General features: G+C 40.3%; 1 protein-coding gene across 1 annotated transcript in view; it reads right to left on the reverse strand.

The window, feature by feature from the left end:
* Nucleotides 1-16011, reverse strand: part of LOC139383052 (nectin-3-like protein) — a 76933-nt gene extending 60922 nt beyond the window's left edge. The window contains exon 1 of the mRNA XM_071127355.1: nt 15862-16011. Coding sequence (XP_070983456.1) covers nt 15862-15955 — 94 coding nt within the window. The 5' untranslated portion in view covers nt 15956-16011. The remainder of the gene's footprint in view (nt 1-15861) is intronic.
* Nucleotides 16012-16715: the final 704 nt, after the last annotated feature.

Below are 16715 nucleotides of genomic sequence, written 5' to 3' on the forward strand. Positions count from 1 at the left end.
CAATGGCTGGCCAAACTCTGTTACGCTTCCAAAATGCTGCTGGCACCTGGCCATACAATGACGCAATGTTCTCTTTCTCGCTCATTTTTCAAAATAAAAAGCCTGAAACTATGTCTAAAGACTGTTGACACCTTGAGGAAGCAATAGGAAAAGGAATCTGGTTGATATCCCTTTAAATGGAGCAAAGGCAGGCTATGGAACATGGAGTTTTCAAAATAGAAGCCACTTCCTGGTTTGATTTTCCTCAGGGTTTTGCCTGCAATATCTGTTCTGTAATACTCACAGACAATATTTTGACAGTTTTGGAAACTTTAGAGTGTTTTCTATCCAATACTAATAATAATATGCATATATTAGTGACTGAGTAGCAGGCCGTTTAGTTTGGGCAACTTATTCATCCAAGCTACTCTATACTGCCCCCCAGCCATAAGAAGTTAAGAGGCACTGACCCAACAATGATAAAGAGTGACTATGTGCAGTGCACACATAGCCAATGATCTCCTCTAGTGCCAATAAGATAGGCTATAGACCTACTGTTAGCATAATTAAATTGAGAAATGTAATAACTCATTGAGATTAGTCTTTTCATTATCTTCTCTTTCCAGCAATAGCCATTCGCTTTCCAAACTATGTTTTCCCCCGATTTTAATTTAGAAATATTGTGATATGCCTAGCTGGGCCTCTCTACTTTTTACTGACAGTCACAACTCAACAATCATCTATTTGGTATTTGCAGAGTGCGTTCCCTAAATTGCGTGTGCTTGCAATTCATTTTTTTAAGGCTAGGGGAAACTAATTATCTATCCTCTGTGGCCAAATCATGCTTTATTGGCCTATGTTGAATGATTCATTTATTCATGTATAGACAGGAGTTAAGCTATATCATTTTGGCAATTAAATTTACTTAGGGAGAGCTTCCCTTAGCCGTATGGATGCGCCGCCTATGAGCATACGTCAATCTACTATCCCCCATAGTAGAAAAGTTTACCTATTCTATTGGTCAGCTGGGTAAGAAACAAATAGCTCTGAGACAGCTGTGGGACGATAGATCCCAAATTCATACAACCAGTAGGCCTAAGCTACATAAAACAATTTTTTAAACAACACTTAAAACGCAATGAATGATGCAACAGATCATAACATTTAGCTTAAAATGTTGATATACTATTATTTCTTAACATTACTAGCGCAGCAACGCGCACAAGGCAGTAGGCTATGTGCTAATGTGCATTTGGCTACTGGACAATGAAAGAAAGTTGAAAACCAATACTGGTTTAAATGGCATATGGAAGTCTTAATAAAATAATTGCCACAACAGATATGGTTGGATTTTGCCTAGGCTACTTTGAAGCAAGGTAAAATGTGCCTCATAATATGTATTAAAACTTTCAGGATTCAAACAATTAAAAAGCTATATGTTTTCTAATTGCATACTGCCTCCACCTCATTGCAAAGTGGTGTGTGACACGCTGATGAAGCCTGTCTTCCATTGCCAAGGTATTTAAATGGCGAATGGGAAGCGCGTTTCAATGACCAGTTGAGAAATAAAAATAATAACTATTTTTAATCGTGGCCAAAAACCTATTTTTAATAGGGATGCATGATATATCAGAATCAGCCGTTATTAGCTAAAAATTCCAACATCGGTATCGGTTCGATGTCTAGTTTAACGGCGATGTGCAAAACCGATGTCAAAGCTGACGTGCATACCTATATAATGTAATGACGCCACGTAAAATGTTGCGCTACACAGCATTCCTAACCTAGCCCACAATGTCTGCTGTGTGGATTGAGCAGTCAACAAGTTGAGCAGTCATTTGAAAGAGTAAGAATATTTCAGCGAGACAACGAAAAGGCGAAATCCATTAACGCCAAGATAATTTAATTCATTGCCCTTGACAATCAACTGTTCTCTGTCGTGGGTTATGTTGGCTTTCGCTACTGGTCGAGCACTGGTACAGACTACCAAGTGTGCTATTTTTCAGATGTTGCCCTACCGGAGTTACACAGTAATTGTGTCACTGCTATTAGCTTCACGACATACTATGGAACGCAGTTTGGGTGTCAAAAAAGATACACGTCAAACACAATTTAACAATAACACTATTTGAAGCGTTAAATAACACAGTTCTATTATAGAATGTTGTGTGATCTGAATTTGCACGTGCAAGCCAAGCACCACCACTATTATCAGTAGCATGGTCAAAGCAGTACAAAAACAAACAAACAAGCAAACAAGCAAACACCGGCCATGAACGATGTGTTTACAATACCACGTTGGTAATAAAGCATTATTTGTTTGACTGCAACTTCTGGGGTAGCTAGCTAGCTTTAGCTTGGTATCTAGCTAGCACCAATACAACCAGCCTGAAAACAATGACCAGTACAAAATGCAGTCCTGAGGATTTAGGAATCCTTGTGAGTAAGTATGAGCTAGGTAGCCACTTGTTGTTCGCCTATTGAAATTGAACTTCAGTTCATGAAAATAAATAGCTAGCCAGCTACTTAACCCTGTTGTCCAAAGCTAACGTTATAAGCAGCCAGCTAGCTTCATCTGGCTAGTGAGGCTCGACCAGTTATGTGTTGTGACTCTGGCCACAATAAGGATTAGGCACAATAGTGGAATTTGCAGTTAGCCTTCAAAATAAAAGTACCTCTTTGAAAGTGATGCAGAAGGTTACAATTGGTGGAATCATGCCATATTTAGACTAGATAATGTTAAACAAGGTTGGAATGTGAAGCAATGAAATGGGGTATCAGTCTACCCGTGACACCCACAGAACACAACTGTGAAGAGTTTACCCAAATATTTGTGTTGTAGCTCTTATCGTGGGATTGTGACTGTGTGAAACCACCTCCCCAGTCAGCCTATTGTGTGTATTGACATTCATATTGCACTGTACAGCTTTACCTAAGGATTGGGGATCAATGAGTATTGCTTTTCCTCTGGAATAGTGTTCAATACTAATGTTCTCGGTCACTAAGTAGACTGATACCTATGGATTGTGGATCAATGACATTGGGTAAGGTTGTACAGTGAAATAAGTATGCCCCCAATGCAATTCCAAAGTATAATACATCCAGTGTGATTTCAACAGATTTTTGTCAAATTAACAAATTGTCTTTTGTTGATTTTATATAGTTATTTTTTTTGTTTAACCTTTATTTAACTAGGCAAGTCAGTTAAGAACAAATTCGTATTTACAATGACGGCCTATTCCGACCAAACCTGGACGATTCTGGGCCAACTGTGAGCCGCCCTATGGGACTCCCAATCATGGCCTGTAATACAGCCTGGATTTGAACCAGGGACTGTAGTGACACCTCTTGCACTGAGATACAGTGCCTTAGACCGCTGTGTCCATGTGTGTGTGTGTGTGTGTGTGTTATTTAACTGTACTAGAATGCTTAAAAGGCCGCTCAAATTTTAAATATCGGTATCGTTTTTGAGGGGGGGGGAATGTAATATCGGTGCATCACAAATTTTTAACACATGATTGCATTTTAAATTGTTGTGCAATGATTGGGTTTATAAAAGCGCTGTCTGACAAATTTTCCGCTCATATGCTCTGTATGTTGTGGGCGTGTGATAAATAAGATACACACAAGCGGAAATTTAATTCCACAAAATTATGCCAATTAACCCATAGACCGACAAGCATGACCGGTCAAATGTATTTCCATCAATGAATAGGCTAAAAAGCATAATTTCTTCTAATTTTCTTCTTCTGTTGGACAATTGGCCAGTGCCAAAAGCTGGCTATTACCGGCTATTGGAAATCCTGGTAAGCACTCACCCCACATGCCTCTACTTTTAGGTCACGAGGACCATGTATGCATCCCAAATGGCAACCTATTCCCTTTATAGTGCACTACCATTGACCAGGGCCCACGGGGCTCTGGTCAAAAGTAGTCCACTGTAGGGAATAGGGTGCTATTTAGGGGTAGAAACCACGTCAAAAGGGACCCCAAAACAAGACTGAAATTGTACTCTGTACCCTGCTACCCCTACAGCTCTGCTCCCCAGATAACTCCCTCCACACGGCAGCCACTCATTAAAAACTTCCAGCGTAACTACAAAGACAGGGAGGAGCGCTGCAAACAAACAAGCTCTTTGTGTAATGTCCTTGGTGACAGGGACGAGGACACAGTAGCTCCCTCCCGAGTCATGACGAGTTTGTTTGCTTCACATGGCCTTCCAGTACTTGTGAGCTAGAACTGAAGTGGAGAGAAGAGTACAATTGTCATTCATTCGCTTGGGATACATACCTCACACTTGCTAGGTCCGACGTAAACTGTCACTCAAAGGAGCTGATTAAATGCGAAAATATGGAAGAAGCTAGACAACTTTTAATTGATTGAACTTTGAAGGTGTCCCAACTGACACATTCAGAGTAAAGACGTGATTATGATGTTTGGAAAGTGTCGCCTTTGTATCCCAGAATAAAAGTATTTTTACTTTTGGCTTTTAGGCTATTTGCATGTGGAAATCAAATCGCTGCAAACAAAAGGTCTGTTGTTTTAACTAGCACTGTCTCCTCAAATCACATACATCAAAAGAGCATGTCTGCAGGAGTTACCGAGGTCTACGTTACAGAGTTAGCACGGTATGTGTGCGAGTTCATTACAACTGACAGTTGAGTGAGTGGTGAAAAAGGAGACACACTAGTTTCCCATCACCCATGAGCTCCTATCCTAGAGGGACTACTCTGCTGACTGTATACATCCTGCCTACACTGCCCTGTGCCACTCTAATACCTCACTGTTAAACCACAATGCCCCAATTGCATCAGGTGTTTGCTGTGATCTGCTCTCCCAGTGTAAAAAAATACATTCCTGACAGCGAGGCAGCAGTGGGCAAAATAGTTTTTAAAGGTTTCCTCTATTCATTCACAGTATGGTCATTAACCATGACAAATATCTGAAAGCCATTTATGCCATCCAGTTATAAATATGGAAGACTCCAAGAAGCCAGAATATAACCTAAGAAGCAATGACAACACTTAGGTTGCCCGTGTGCTATCATGTAGCCTAGTTACTTTGCATGAAACTACAGTTTAGATAAATAAGACCTACATGAAAAAGCCTAATGGTTGAATTGTAAGTTACAAACTTAGCTTTGTTACTGTGTAGTTATATGCAAATAGCCTAATGCACACCACAAAATGAAGAAGTAAGACAACTAGTTTAATGGATTCTGTACAACTTTATAGAGCGACTGAAACATTCAGATTGACTTTGTTCATTCCAGAACAACAGAGTTCTTTGAATATAGAAGAAAAAAACATCACATCAAACAGTATAGCCTACTTCCTAAACAACAGCATGTTATGAAAGACATGAATTGAACATCATGTCACTGAACCTGATAGCGATTCCTTCCTAAAAGGAAAACAGAGCTCTGGAAGAAGTGCTGTGTCACAGCTTCATAGGCAGCAGCATTGCTTACTGTTTAATCCCAGTTAGAGCCATGTTCAAGAGCGGATGTCCCATGATGCCAGGGCTGGAGGTCAATCTGTTACATTCACTAATGGACTATTACTGTAGTACCGGACGGGGTGCTGCTGTACAGCCTGCATGGCTGCAGTTGCATCCCAAAAGGTGCCCATAGGGCTAGTCTAAAGTAGTGCACTATAGGGAATAGGGTGCCAATTGGGAAGCATGGCTACCTCTGATCTGACAGTCACATCTGTCAGAGGAGGAGGATGGGGGCTCTGTAGCACACTCCCCACACAGCCACCCTGCTCTCCACACAGCCAGCCCGCTCCCCACACAGCAAGCCACCAGCCGCCACTTCCCACAACAAAGCACAACACTCATCTTCTGATGGGTCTTCCCTCAAAATAGCCTTTTAATGTGATAGGGAGATTTCAGACCCGAGTCTGCTGCTGCCTCACAAGTGAGATTAAGAGAGGATCAGATGGGATACAACAGCTGCACATCATAGATGTGAACCCAAAACACAGCTTCTTTCGAAGCCTTGTATAGCTAAGCTTACCAATAGCAATTACATCTTGCTTTTCCAAAACATAGCAAGGCCAGATTTGGTTTGTTGTGTGTGTACTGTGTAGACTTATTGAAATAGCTTCAAAATAGTTTGTTTGGCTCTGAACTTTAACCAATAAGAGGAAGAAAAATAATGGTAATTTATTAGTAACAGAGACTGATAAAGTGAAGAGAAACTAATAAAGTGCATCAGCAATGGCGCCTTTTTGTAGGCACTAACGGAGGCTCACTCTGGCATGGCTCGTTGGACAAAGCCTTTGGGGAAATTAATGGTTTTTTTTGTGGGGGTTTTGGATAAACAAACAAAAATAAGGCATTCGGTAAACACAGGCTTAGGAGATCTTTATTTGTTGTTCTATGAGATAATTTTTATCAGCCAACATCCCTTTATTTATTTATTTCACCTTTATTTAACCAGGTAGGCTAGTTGAGAACAAGTTCTCATTTGCAACTGCGACCTGGCCAAGATAAAGCATAGCAATTCGACACATACAACAACACAGAGTTACACATGGAATAAACAAAACATACAGTCAATAATACAGTAGAACAAAGGAAAACAAAAAGTCTATATATAGTGAGTGCAAATGAGGTAAGTTAAGGAAATAAATAGGCCATGGTGGCGAAGTAATTACAATATAACAATTAAACACTGGAATGGTAGATCGGCAGAAGATGAATGTGCAGGTAGAGATACTGGGGTGCAAAGGAGCAAAATAAATAAATAAATACCAGTATGGGGATGAGGTAGGTAGATAGCCTATCTGTAAACAGCCCATCTAAGTACAGGTGCAGTGATCTGTAAAATGCTCTGACAGCTGGTGCTTAAAGCTAGTGAGGGAGATGTGAGTCTCCAGCTTCAGAGATTTTTGCAATTCGTTCCAGTCATGGGCAGCAGAAAACTGGAAGGAAAGACGACCAAAGGAGGAATTGGCTTTGGGGGTGACCAGTGAGATATACCTGCCGGAGCGCGTGCTACGAGTGGGTGCTGCTATGGTGACCAGTGAGCTGAGATAAGGCGGGGCTTTACCTAGCAGAGACTTGTAGATAACCTGTAGCCAGTGGGTTTGGCGACGAGTATGAAGCGAGGGCCAACCAACGAGAGCGTACAGGTCGCAATGGTGGGTAGTGTATGGGGCTTTGGTGACAAAACGGATGGCACTGTGATAGACTGCATCCAGTTTGTTGAGTAGAGTGTTGGAGGCTATTTTATGGATAACATCACCGAAGTCGGGGATCGGTAAGATGGTCAGTTTTACGAGGGTATGTTTGGCAGCATGAGTGAAGGATGCTTTGTTGCGATATAGGAAGCCGATTCTAGATTTAATTTTGGATTGGAGATGCTTAATGTGAGTCTGGAAGGAGAGTTTACAGTCTAACCAGACACCCAGGTATTTGTCGTTGTCCACGTATTCTAAGTCAGAGCCGTCCAGCGTCCACGTATTCTAAGTCAGAGCCGTCCAGAGTAGTGATGCTGGACGGGCGAGCAGGTGCGGGCAGCGATCGATTGAAAAGCATGCATTTAGTTTTACTTGCGTTTAAGAGCAGTTGGAGGCCACTGTCATTATGAGGTATTTTATGTATATTGATGAGGAACATTTTATATTTAAGTCAAAGGGTCTATGGTCTTCAATTACAGACCTCACAGTTTGGTGGAACCACACCTGTGACTATCCCCTCCTCCCCTTAGTCGACCTCATCAGTCTTTCTATACTCTGGGAGCGCTGAAAATGACACATTCAGGAAATTTTGTCTACCCTCCAACTCTATCAAATCTGCTCTTCTTAAAATCCCCCACAGTCCATACAGTCAGAGGAATCCCTGGCACACTGTCCAACACTAGTCTACACACTACATCACCTTTTACTGAAAAAAATATAGCTCCCTAAGCACTGTTTACTGTCTGATGGTCAAGATTTATGAACCCATAAATAATGTGGTCGTAAAGAGAGTGAGGAAGACAGCATACATGCAGGCGTGGTTGTGTGGAAGGGGAGTTATTACCAATATAGGCTATAATGGGGTCATATCAGATTACTTCAGACTAAAACAACAATAATACAGATCAGTGATTTACTGTTATTTGCTTTGGTTAATGTTTTTCCTGGTTCATTTTTTTACTTTAATAAACGGTAGTACAGTATGTGTTGTGTCCTGCTATGAGTATGTGGTATAGTATGGTATAGGTTACGTCCTAAATGACACCCTATTCCCTATATTATGCATTATCTTTGACCAGAGCCCTGGCCCTGGTCAAAAGAAGAGCACTATAAGGAGAATATGGTGCCATTTGTGACCCAACCACAGAGTGGAGTATAGTATGCCTCCCTCCCCAGCTGCTCTGTTTGTGACAGCGAGACTGGAAGGTGCTCTGGAATGGAGCCCAACTGCAGGTCAATACTTCCAGACTCTGCGGCAGCAGTGCTTTTCCTCTCTCAGTCACTGAAATGTCTTCATTTCCCCTGCCACCACACACACCCAGCCTTAAGAGGCTCCACTTCTCTCCCCTGCTCGCCTCTCCTCCTCCTGACATGTTCCATTCCTTTCTCCTGTTTTTATTTCTCAATTTCCCATTGTATACCAGCCTCCTTAGTCCTCATATCATTCAGTCTCAACTCCCTCTTTTTCCTCAAGCAGCAGCATAGGCACTGACATGTGGAATGAGATTGAGGAAATGAAAGTCTGTATTATTAGGAGATTCATGTGAAGTTAAATCAATGCAAGTAATTTAGGATATCATGATTCCAGTAGTTAGCTAAATTACTGTCACCCTTGATATCAAGGAAACATGATACAGTGACAAAATGTTAATGTGGGGAATCTGAGGGGGGATTTTATTTTTTTTACTTTGTTAACATAGAGTATTACAGTATGAGTCATGATAACCATAAAACCTAACAAGGAAATGGTTTCAATAAGACCCCAAGCCATAAGACTGCTGAACAATTAAGCAAATGGCCACCCGGACTACTTACTCCTCTTGCACTTTGATGCAGTGCCTTAGACCAATGCGCCACTCAGGAGCACACTGCTGGTACTCACTGTTTATTATCTACTGCATAGTCACTTTACCCCTACCTACATGTACAAATTACCTCGACTAATCTGTACTCCTGCACATTGACTTGGTACTGGTACTCCCTGTATATTTGCTGATTTCTGTTAGGGAATACCTACTCTGAAGTGGGTGTGCGCTCTTCACAACTCAATTCGCTTTTGAGCTCCTAAACAACTGCAATTCTTCTTTTACTTTGGCAAAGGGTAAAGTCTACAAAACTTTGTTCTCTTTTCAGTACAGATTCTTTTTTTGGGAACAGAAAACTGCATTGAGATCAAATGTGTTATTAATGAGAAAATTAGTAGAATGATGGGACCAAAATAGATCTTGTTCCATCTTCTTCCACTGACAGTGTTATGCCGAAAAGCTTCCCCCTGACAGTGTTATGCCGAAAAGCTTCCCCCTGACAGAATTCTCCCCCCGCCTTTGCATGAACATGGACGCACTCAATTCTTCATTGCTGCGACTTGCTTGCTAGTTGAGATTTCTGATCACGTTAGGCTGCGTTTCATTTTATTTTTTGTGTCGGTTTGATCGCAGGGGAGGCACTAGTAACGGCTGCAGTTTTCAGTTAGGCTATTTGTTTAAAGTGTATTAGTCTTTAAATAAATCTCTTTGCCAAAATGTGTCATCTCTCCCATTTCTTATTTGACTTGTAGTTCTGAAATGTTTATTGCTTGCCTAAATTTTACTCCTTCCTCTGTTTAATATAATACACATACATTACTTATTAATTTTGGTTGCCTATCCTGACGTGAAGTTTGTTCTATAGAAATGTGTGCCACAAGAAGTATTAGACTCTAGTCACAAAAGGAAGTGGTTATTTCAGCAATTAGTTTTCAGAGCCCTCTACTGTTCTCTCTACCCATCCCTCAATCCCCCATCCCATCGTGCTTTTTCCTCTAATGGCTTTTCCTAAAAAAAAATTACACTTTTTTTCTGTTTTACTTTTTAAGAATGTAGGTACAGTAGAAATAATAAAAATAATAAAAACAATAAATCAAAAGTGTACTCTGGGTAGAAAAATAAATATATTCAAATATATAAGTCAACATGAGTGCATATCCATATCCATAATCACAGGAAACTTATGATAATAGAAAAAAATAAATACATAATAATAATAATAATAATATAATTAACAAAACTATGACTGAATGTGCCTCCGTGAAGAATCTCCTCCCCAATAGGACACCCCCAGCACCTCCGCCATCTCCATCAACCTCCCCCCACCCCCCACCCCTCAACCACAAAACACAATAATGACAATAATAATAATATAAATTAAAATCCAAAATATATATACAGTCGTGGCCAAAAGTTGAGAATGACACAAATATTAATTTCCACAAAGTTTGCTGCTTCAGTGTCTTTAGATATGTTTGTCAGATTTTACTATGGAATACTGAAGTATAATTACAAACATTTCATAAGTGTCAGAGGATTTAATTGACAATTACATGAAGTTGATGCAAAGACTCAATATTTGCAGTGTTGACCCTTCTTTTTCAAGACCTCTGCAATCCGCCCTGGCATGCTGTCAATTAACTTCTGGGCCACATCCCTGACTGGTGACAGCCAATTCTTGCATAATCAATGCTTGGAGTTTGTCAGAATTTGTTGTTTTTTGTTTGTCCACTCGTCTCTTGAACACAAGTTCTCAATGGGATTAAGGTCTGGGGAGTTCCCTGGCCATGGACCCAAAATATCGATGTTTTGTTCCCCGAGCAACTTAGTTATCATTTCTGCCTTATGGCAAGGTGCTCCATCATGCTGGAAAAGGCATTGTTCGTCACCAAACTGTTCCTGGATGGTTGGGAGAAGTTGCTCTCGGAGGATGTGTTGGTACCATTCCTTATTCATGGCTGTGTTCTTTGGCAAAATTGTGAGTGATCCCACTCTGTTGGCTGAGAACCCCACACATGCTTTACTGTTGGCATGACACAGGACTGATGGTAGCGCTCACCTTGTCTTCTCCAGACAAGCTTTTTTCCAGATGCCCCAAACAATCGGAAAGGGGATTCATCAGAGAAAATTACTTTACCCCAGTCCTCAGCAGTTCAATCCCTGTACCTTTTGCAGAATATCAGTCTGTCCCTGATGTTTTTCCTGGAGAGAAGTGGCTTCTTTGCTGCCCTTCTTGACACCAGGCCATCCTCCAAAAGTCTTCGCCTCACTGTGCGTGGAGATTAGAGGTTGACCGATTAATCGGAATGGCCGATTTAATTAGGGCCGATTTCAAGTTTTCATAACAATCAGAAATTGGTAATTTTGGACGCCGATTTTGCAGATTTTTTTTTTTTACACCTTTATTTCATCTTTATTTAACTAGGCAAGTCAGTTAAGAACACATTCTTATTTTCAATGACGGCCTTGGAATGGTGGGTTAACTGCCTTGTTCAGGGGCAGAACGACAGATTTTTACCTTGTCAGCTCAGGGATTCAATCTTGCAACCTTACGGTTCACTAGTCCAACACTCTAACCACCTGCCTCACGAGGAGCCCGCTTGTTATGCGAATGCAGTAAGAAGCCAAGGTGAGTTGCTAGCTAGCATTAAACCTTATCAATCATAATCAACTACACATGGTTGATGATATTACTAGTTTATCTAGCATGTCCTGCGTGCATATAATCGATGCAGTGCGCATTCGCGAAAAAGGACTGTCGTTGCTCCAACGTGAACCTAACCATAAACACCAATGACTTTCTTAAAATCAATACACAGAAGTATATATTTTTAAACCTGCCTATTTAGCTAAAAGAAATCCAGGTTAGCAGGCAATACTGATGGATGCCATCCGTTAGATAAAATACGGAACGGTTCCGTATTTCACTGAAAGAATAAACGTCTTGTTTTCGAGATGATAGTTTCCAGATTCGACCATATTAATGACCTAAGGCTCGCATTTCTGTGTGTTATTATGTTATAATTAAGTCTATGATTTGATAGAGCAGTCTGACTGAGCGATGGTAGGCACCAGCAGGCACATAAGCATTCATTCAAACAGCACTTTCATGCGTTTTGGCAGCAGCTCTGCTGTTTATGACTTCAAGCCTATCAACTCCCGAGATTAGGCTGGTGTAACGATGTGATGTGAGATGGCTTGCTAGCTAGCGGGGTGCGCGCTATTAGCGTTTCAAACGTCACTTGCTCTGAGACTTGAAGTAGTTGTTCCCCTTGCTCTGCATGGGGAACGCTGCTTCGAGGGTGGCTGTTGTCGTTGTGTTCCTGGTTCAAGCCCAGGTAGGAGCGAGGAGAGGTATGGAAGCTATACTGTTACACTGGCAATACTAAAGTGTCTATAAGAACATCCAATAGTCAGGTATATGAAATACAAATGGTATAGAGAGATAGTCCTATAATAACTACAACCTAAAAATTCTTACCTGGGAATATTGAAGACTCATGTTAAAAGGAACCACCAGCTTTCATATGTTCTCATGTTCTGAGCAAGGAACTTAAACATTAGCTTTCTAACATGGCACATGTTGCACTTTTACTTTCTTCTCCAACACTTTGTTTTTGCATTATTTAAACCAAATTGAACATGTTTCATTATTTATTTGAGGCTAAATTGATTTTATTTATGTATTATATTAGGTTAAAATAAGTGTTAATTCAGTATTGTTGTAATTGTCATTATTACAAATAAATGTCAAAAATCGGCCGATTAATCGGTTTTGGCTTTTTTTGTCCTCCAATAGTCGGTATCGGCGTTGAAAAAATCATAATCGGTCGACCTCTAGTGCCGATGCACTCACACCTGCCTGCTGCCATTCCTGAGCAAGCTCTTTACTGGTGGTGCCCCGATCCCGCAGCTGAATCAACTTTAGGAGACGGTCCTGGCGCTTGCTGGACTTTCTTGGGCGCCCTGAAGCATTCTTCACAACAATTGAACCGCACTCCTTGAAGTGCTTGATGATCCTATAAATGGTTGATTTAGGTGCAATCTTACTGGCAGCAATATCCTTGCCTGTGAAGCCCTTTTTGTGCAAAGCAATGATGGTGGCACATGTTTCCTTGCAGATAACCATGGTTGACAGAGGAAGAACAATGATTCCAAGCACCACCCTCCCTTTGAAGCTTCCAGTCTGTTATTCGAACTCAATCAGCATGACAGAGTGATCTCCAGCCTTGTCCTCGTCAACACTCACACCTGTGTTAATGAGAGAATCACTGACATGATGTAAGCTGGTCCTTTTGTGGCAGGGCTGAAATGCAGTGGAAATGTTTTTTGGCAAAGAGGGACTTTGCAATTAATTGCAATTCATCTGATCACTCTTCATAACATTCTGGAGTATATGCAAATTGCCATCATACAAACTAAGGCAGCAGACTTTGTGAAAATTAATATTTGTGTCATTCTCAAAACTTTTGGCAACTACTGTATATGTACAGTACATATACATAGTCACAGGACACTCAACTTATCTCTTTTCCTACATCAGATATGCAGGTGACAATCCACCTGGATGACAGCACATAATCAGCAAGACGGAGATGCTCTTCGAGGGAATGCCTGCCCATTCTCAGATGTTAGATAATCCGAGATGATCACGTCATTTACATTCCAGCCATTTTCAACTCCAGATTTGACTACTTCAACTCACACCCTGCTGGAATCCCTGAATTCTCAAATGACCCTCTTATTAACCTCTGTTATTAATCTCTATATTGTAATCAATAAAGTGTTTCAAAATGCTGTACTTTTATTAACATATGTTCAGATCATTCCTGAGAGAGAAGCGGTGTAATATCTCCAGATGGGCGTGTGGTACCCTTCCTCACCCATGCCAACAAGATGTTACTTCTTGAGGGGTCTTTGTCTTGAAAGTAAGTATGAGAGTATAAGTAATGTACAATTAACCTACTGAAAGTATACTGACTAAAAGGCAAAACAGAACTGTCAAATGATATTATAGCTGTGTCGTTGTATACTTGCGAATTAGAATCTTAAGTGTAACATAATTTTGTTGGGGAAAATACATTTCTTTCCCGGTTTGCTGAATGTGTTCTGAAGGAGGAGTCAATTGTCATTTCAAACAGGGACAAAGATGTTAACATCATGAGAGAAGAAATAGCAGTCACTCTCCTCCAAAACACTAGCCAACTGATCTGAGCCAACTGTGCCACTTCTGTGGGGAGCTGGACAATAATGAGGAAGACACTAACTGGGTAATTGCTTGTTCACTTCTAAAGGCACATTTTTAGGAGTACGATTTTGTATAAGCAGTTGTCTGATAATTAAATAATTGTAATTCAAGAAAATGTACTTAATGATTTAAATATGAACATTTTTCATATAAATTTCAGATTGGTTGTGACTGCCCACGATGGTTCCACCAGACCTGTATGAAAACCATCCCATCATTGGAGGATTATGTCTGCACTGCCTGTCAGAACTAGGTTAGGCTTGAGTTCCAGGCAACGGTATCACCTGGAAAACTTTCTATAAAAAGTGGACTAAATGTTCAGTTGAGCTGGTGCAGCTTTCCAATATTTGTTTATGTTATTTATTGTCTTTTTATATTTGATTTGTCATTTTATCTTATTATGCAAAGATTTAAATTTCTATTTCTTATTTAATGTTTGTTAACAAACTTAACTTTGTCATGTTTTTGTGTTATTGTGTGATAATATTTGTGTATTATCATTATTTTCTTAAACATTACAAAATGTTTCTAAAATAAAAGTTTGTTACTTTATACTCTAATTTTGCTTTCTGTGGCACACACTACTGGTCAACATGAGCCAAAATGATTCTGAAGTGTGCCAGGCCTTGCAGTCCCCCCCCCCCCCCCTCTGATGTGGCACACATCAGAGTCAAATACTTTCTATAGAACAAACTTCACGTAGGCAACCGAAATTAATAATTAATGTATGTGTGTTAAATTAAACAGAGGGAGAAAAACGTATGCAAGCAACAAACATTTCAGAACAACTACTAGTCGAATAAGACATGGGAAAGATGACGAATTTATTGCTCGAGCTTTATTTATAGACTAATACAATTGAAACAAATAGCCAAACCGAAAACTGCAGACATTACTAGTTCCTCCCCCGCGATCAAACCGAAATATAAAATTTTATATAAAATTAAATGCAGACTAAAGTCATCAGAAATCCAAACTAGCACGCAAGTCGTGATGAATGAAGAATTGAGTGAGTGCGCGTTCACGCGAAGATGGGGGGAGAATTTCTGGTACAACACCGGCCAATGCAATGTGCTACCATATCTGGCAGTGAGTGGAAACGCCAAGTGGATGCTTCACATTAGAAACAGCAAACTTAATTAAAGCGCACAACAAACGAAATGGTCGGACACCTGAGATTAGCTAACACTAGTTAGTCAGCACACGATATCAGAAAGCTTCATTTTGTTGAAGTAAGTTACTGTAAATAGAACCACACAATTAATCAAACAATATTTCCTTAGTTGCGATGGCAAATTTCGATTCGAAAGATGCGGGGGGAAAAAGTGAACTTCATTGCATTTGTTAGTAATGACGCACAGTAGCCAATGGAGTAAATACTAGAACGTTAACTAGCCTTCTGATCATACTTTAATTGAGGGACTAAAACCCGTAACTCGCGACTGTGCACACACACACACACACACACACATGTCGTTCCCATTCCGGCCATAGAATTAGCATTCCCGTTAGCAAAGCTAGCTAGCTACAGACAGTACTTTACCACGTAGCTATCAAACAACAACTTCAAATGCCAACTTCAATATCCAGAACTTTAAAATACATTCGTAAATACAGAAGTAAAAGAAAACTAATAACTTACAGGTAAACCCATAAATGAGAAGCAAAACTGTGGCGGCTTGCAGTCCATTGGGCGGCAGAGTCTTGTGGTAATCGAGTAGCAATCTTTTCGCCATGATTTCCCAGTGCACTTTGGTTCCTTACCTCGCTCAGCTTCTACGTCTGTTCTACTGCTGATTGCTTCTCTAGCAACTCCTCTCCATAGCGACCGCCCGGGCGCGAGAGCTGTACCACTTCTGGGATTGACAGGGGCACACACCTTAATCAGTCAACAAATTCCTTTTTGTTATGCACTTTGTAAATACATGAATACATTTTACAGTGTATAGCTAAGTAGTTAATGTGTCAAGACTTTATAGACCTTTATTAGACTTAAACCCCTTATTATTGACCAATGACTAAGTGAAATTGAAATGGTGCACTGTAAATCACTTTATATCAGTCATCCATTCAAGAATAGCCCTAATATAATTTCACAATTAGGCATATTTTTGTTGTGATAGTGTACTTTCACAGGGTATTTCATTTCTGTCAGTTGTGTAATGTCGATCCTGTGTTTGTGATCACTTTGAGAATGATCCCTTGTCTGAAAGACATGAATCAAATAAACATTTAGGAGAGTGCAAGACCTGAGTCAAGATCCCTTAACCAGTGTTAATTAAGTCTAAAAACAACTGTTGGGATTGTTTACAGCCCCTTTAAAGAAAACACAGCAGGTCTGGAGTTAACATTCCATCCAACCAAATAGCATAGCACCATTGCCAGGTTACCAATAAATGAACACTGAAGTCTCCATTTGGATGAGGTCTGATAATCTTCTCATCAATTAGAATGATGGTTTTATCACATACAGTGACTTCAGAAAGTATTCACACC

Source organism: Oncorhynchus clarkii, chromosome 24 (assembly GCF_045791955.1).
Source record: "Oncorhynchus clarkii lewisi isolate Uvic-CL-2024 chromosome 24, UVic_Ocla_1.0, whole genome shotgun sequence".
NCBI classification, from domain to species: Eukaryota; Metazoa; Chordata; class Actinopteri; order Salmoniformes; family Salmonidae; genus Oncorhynchus; species Oncorhynchus clarkii.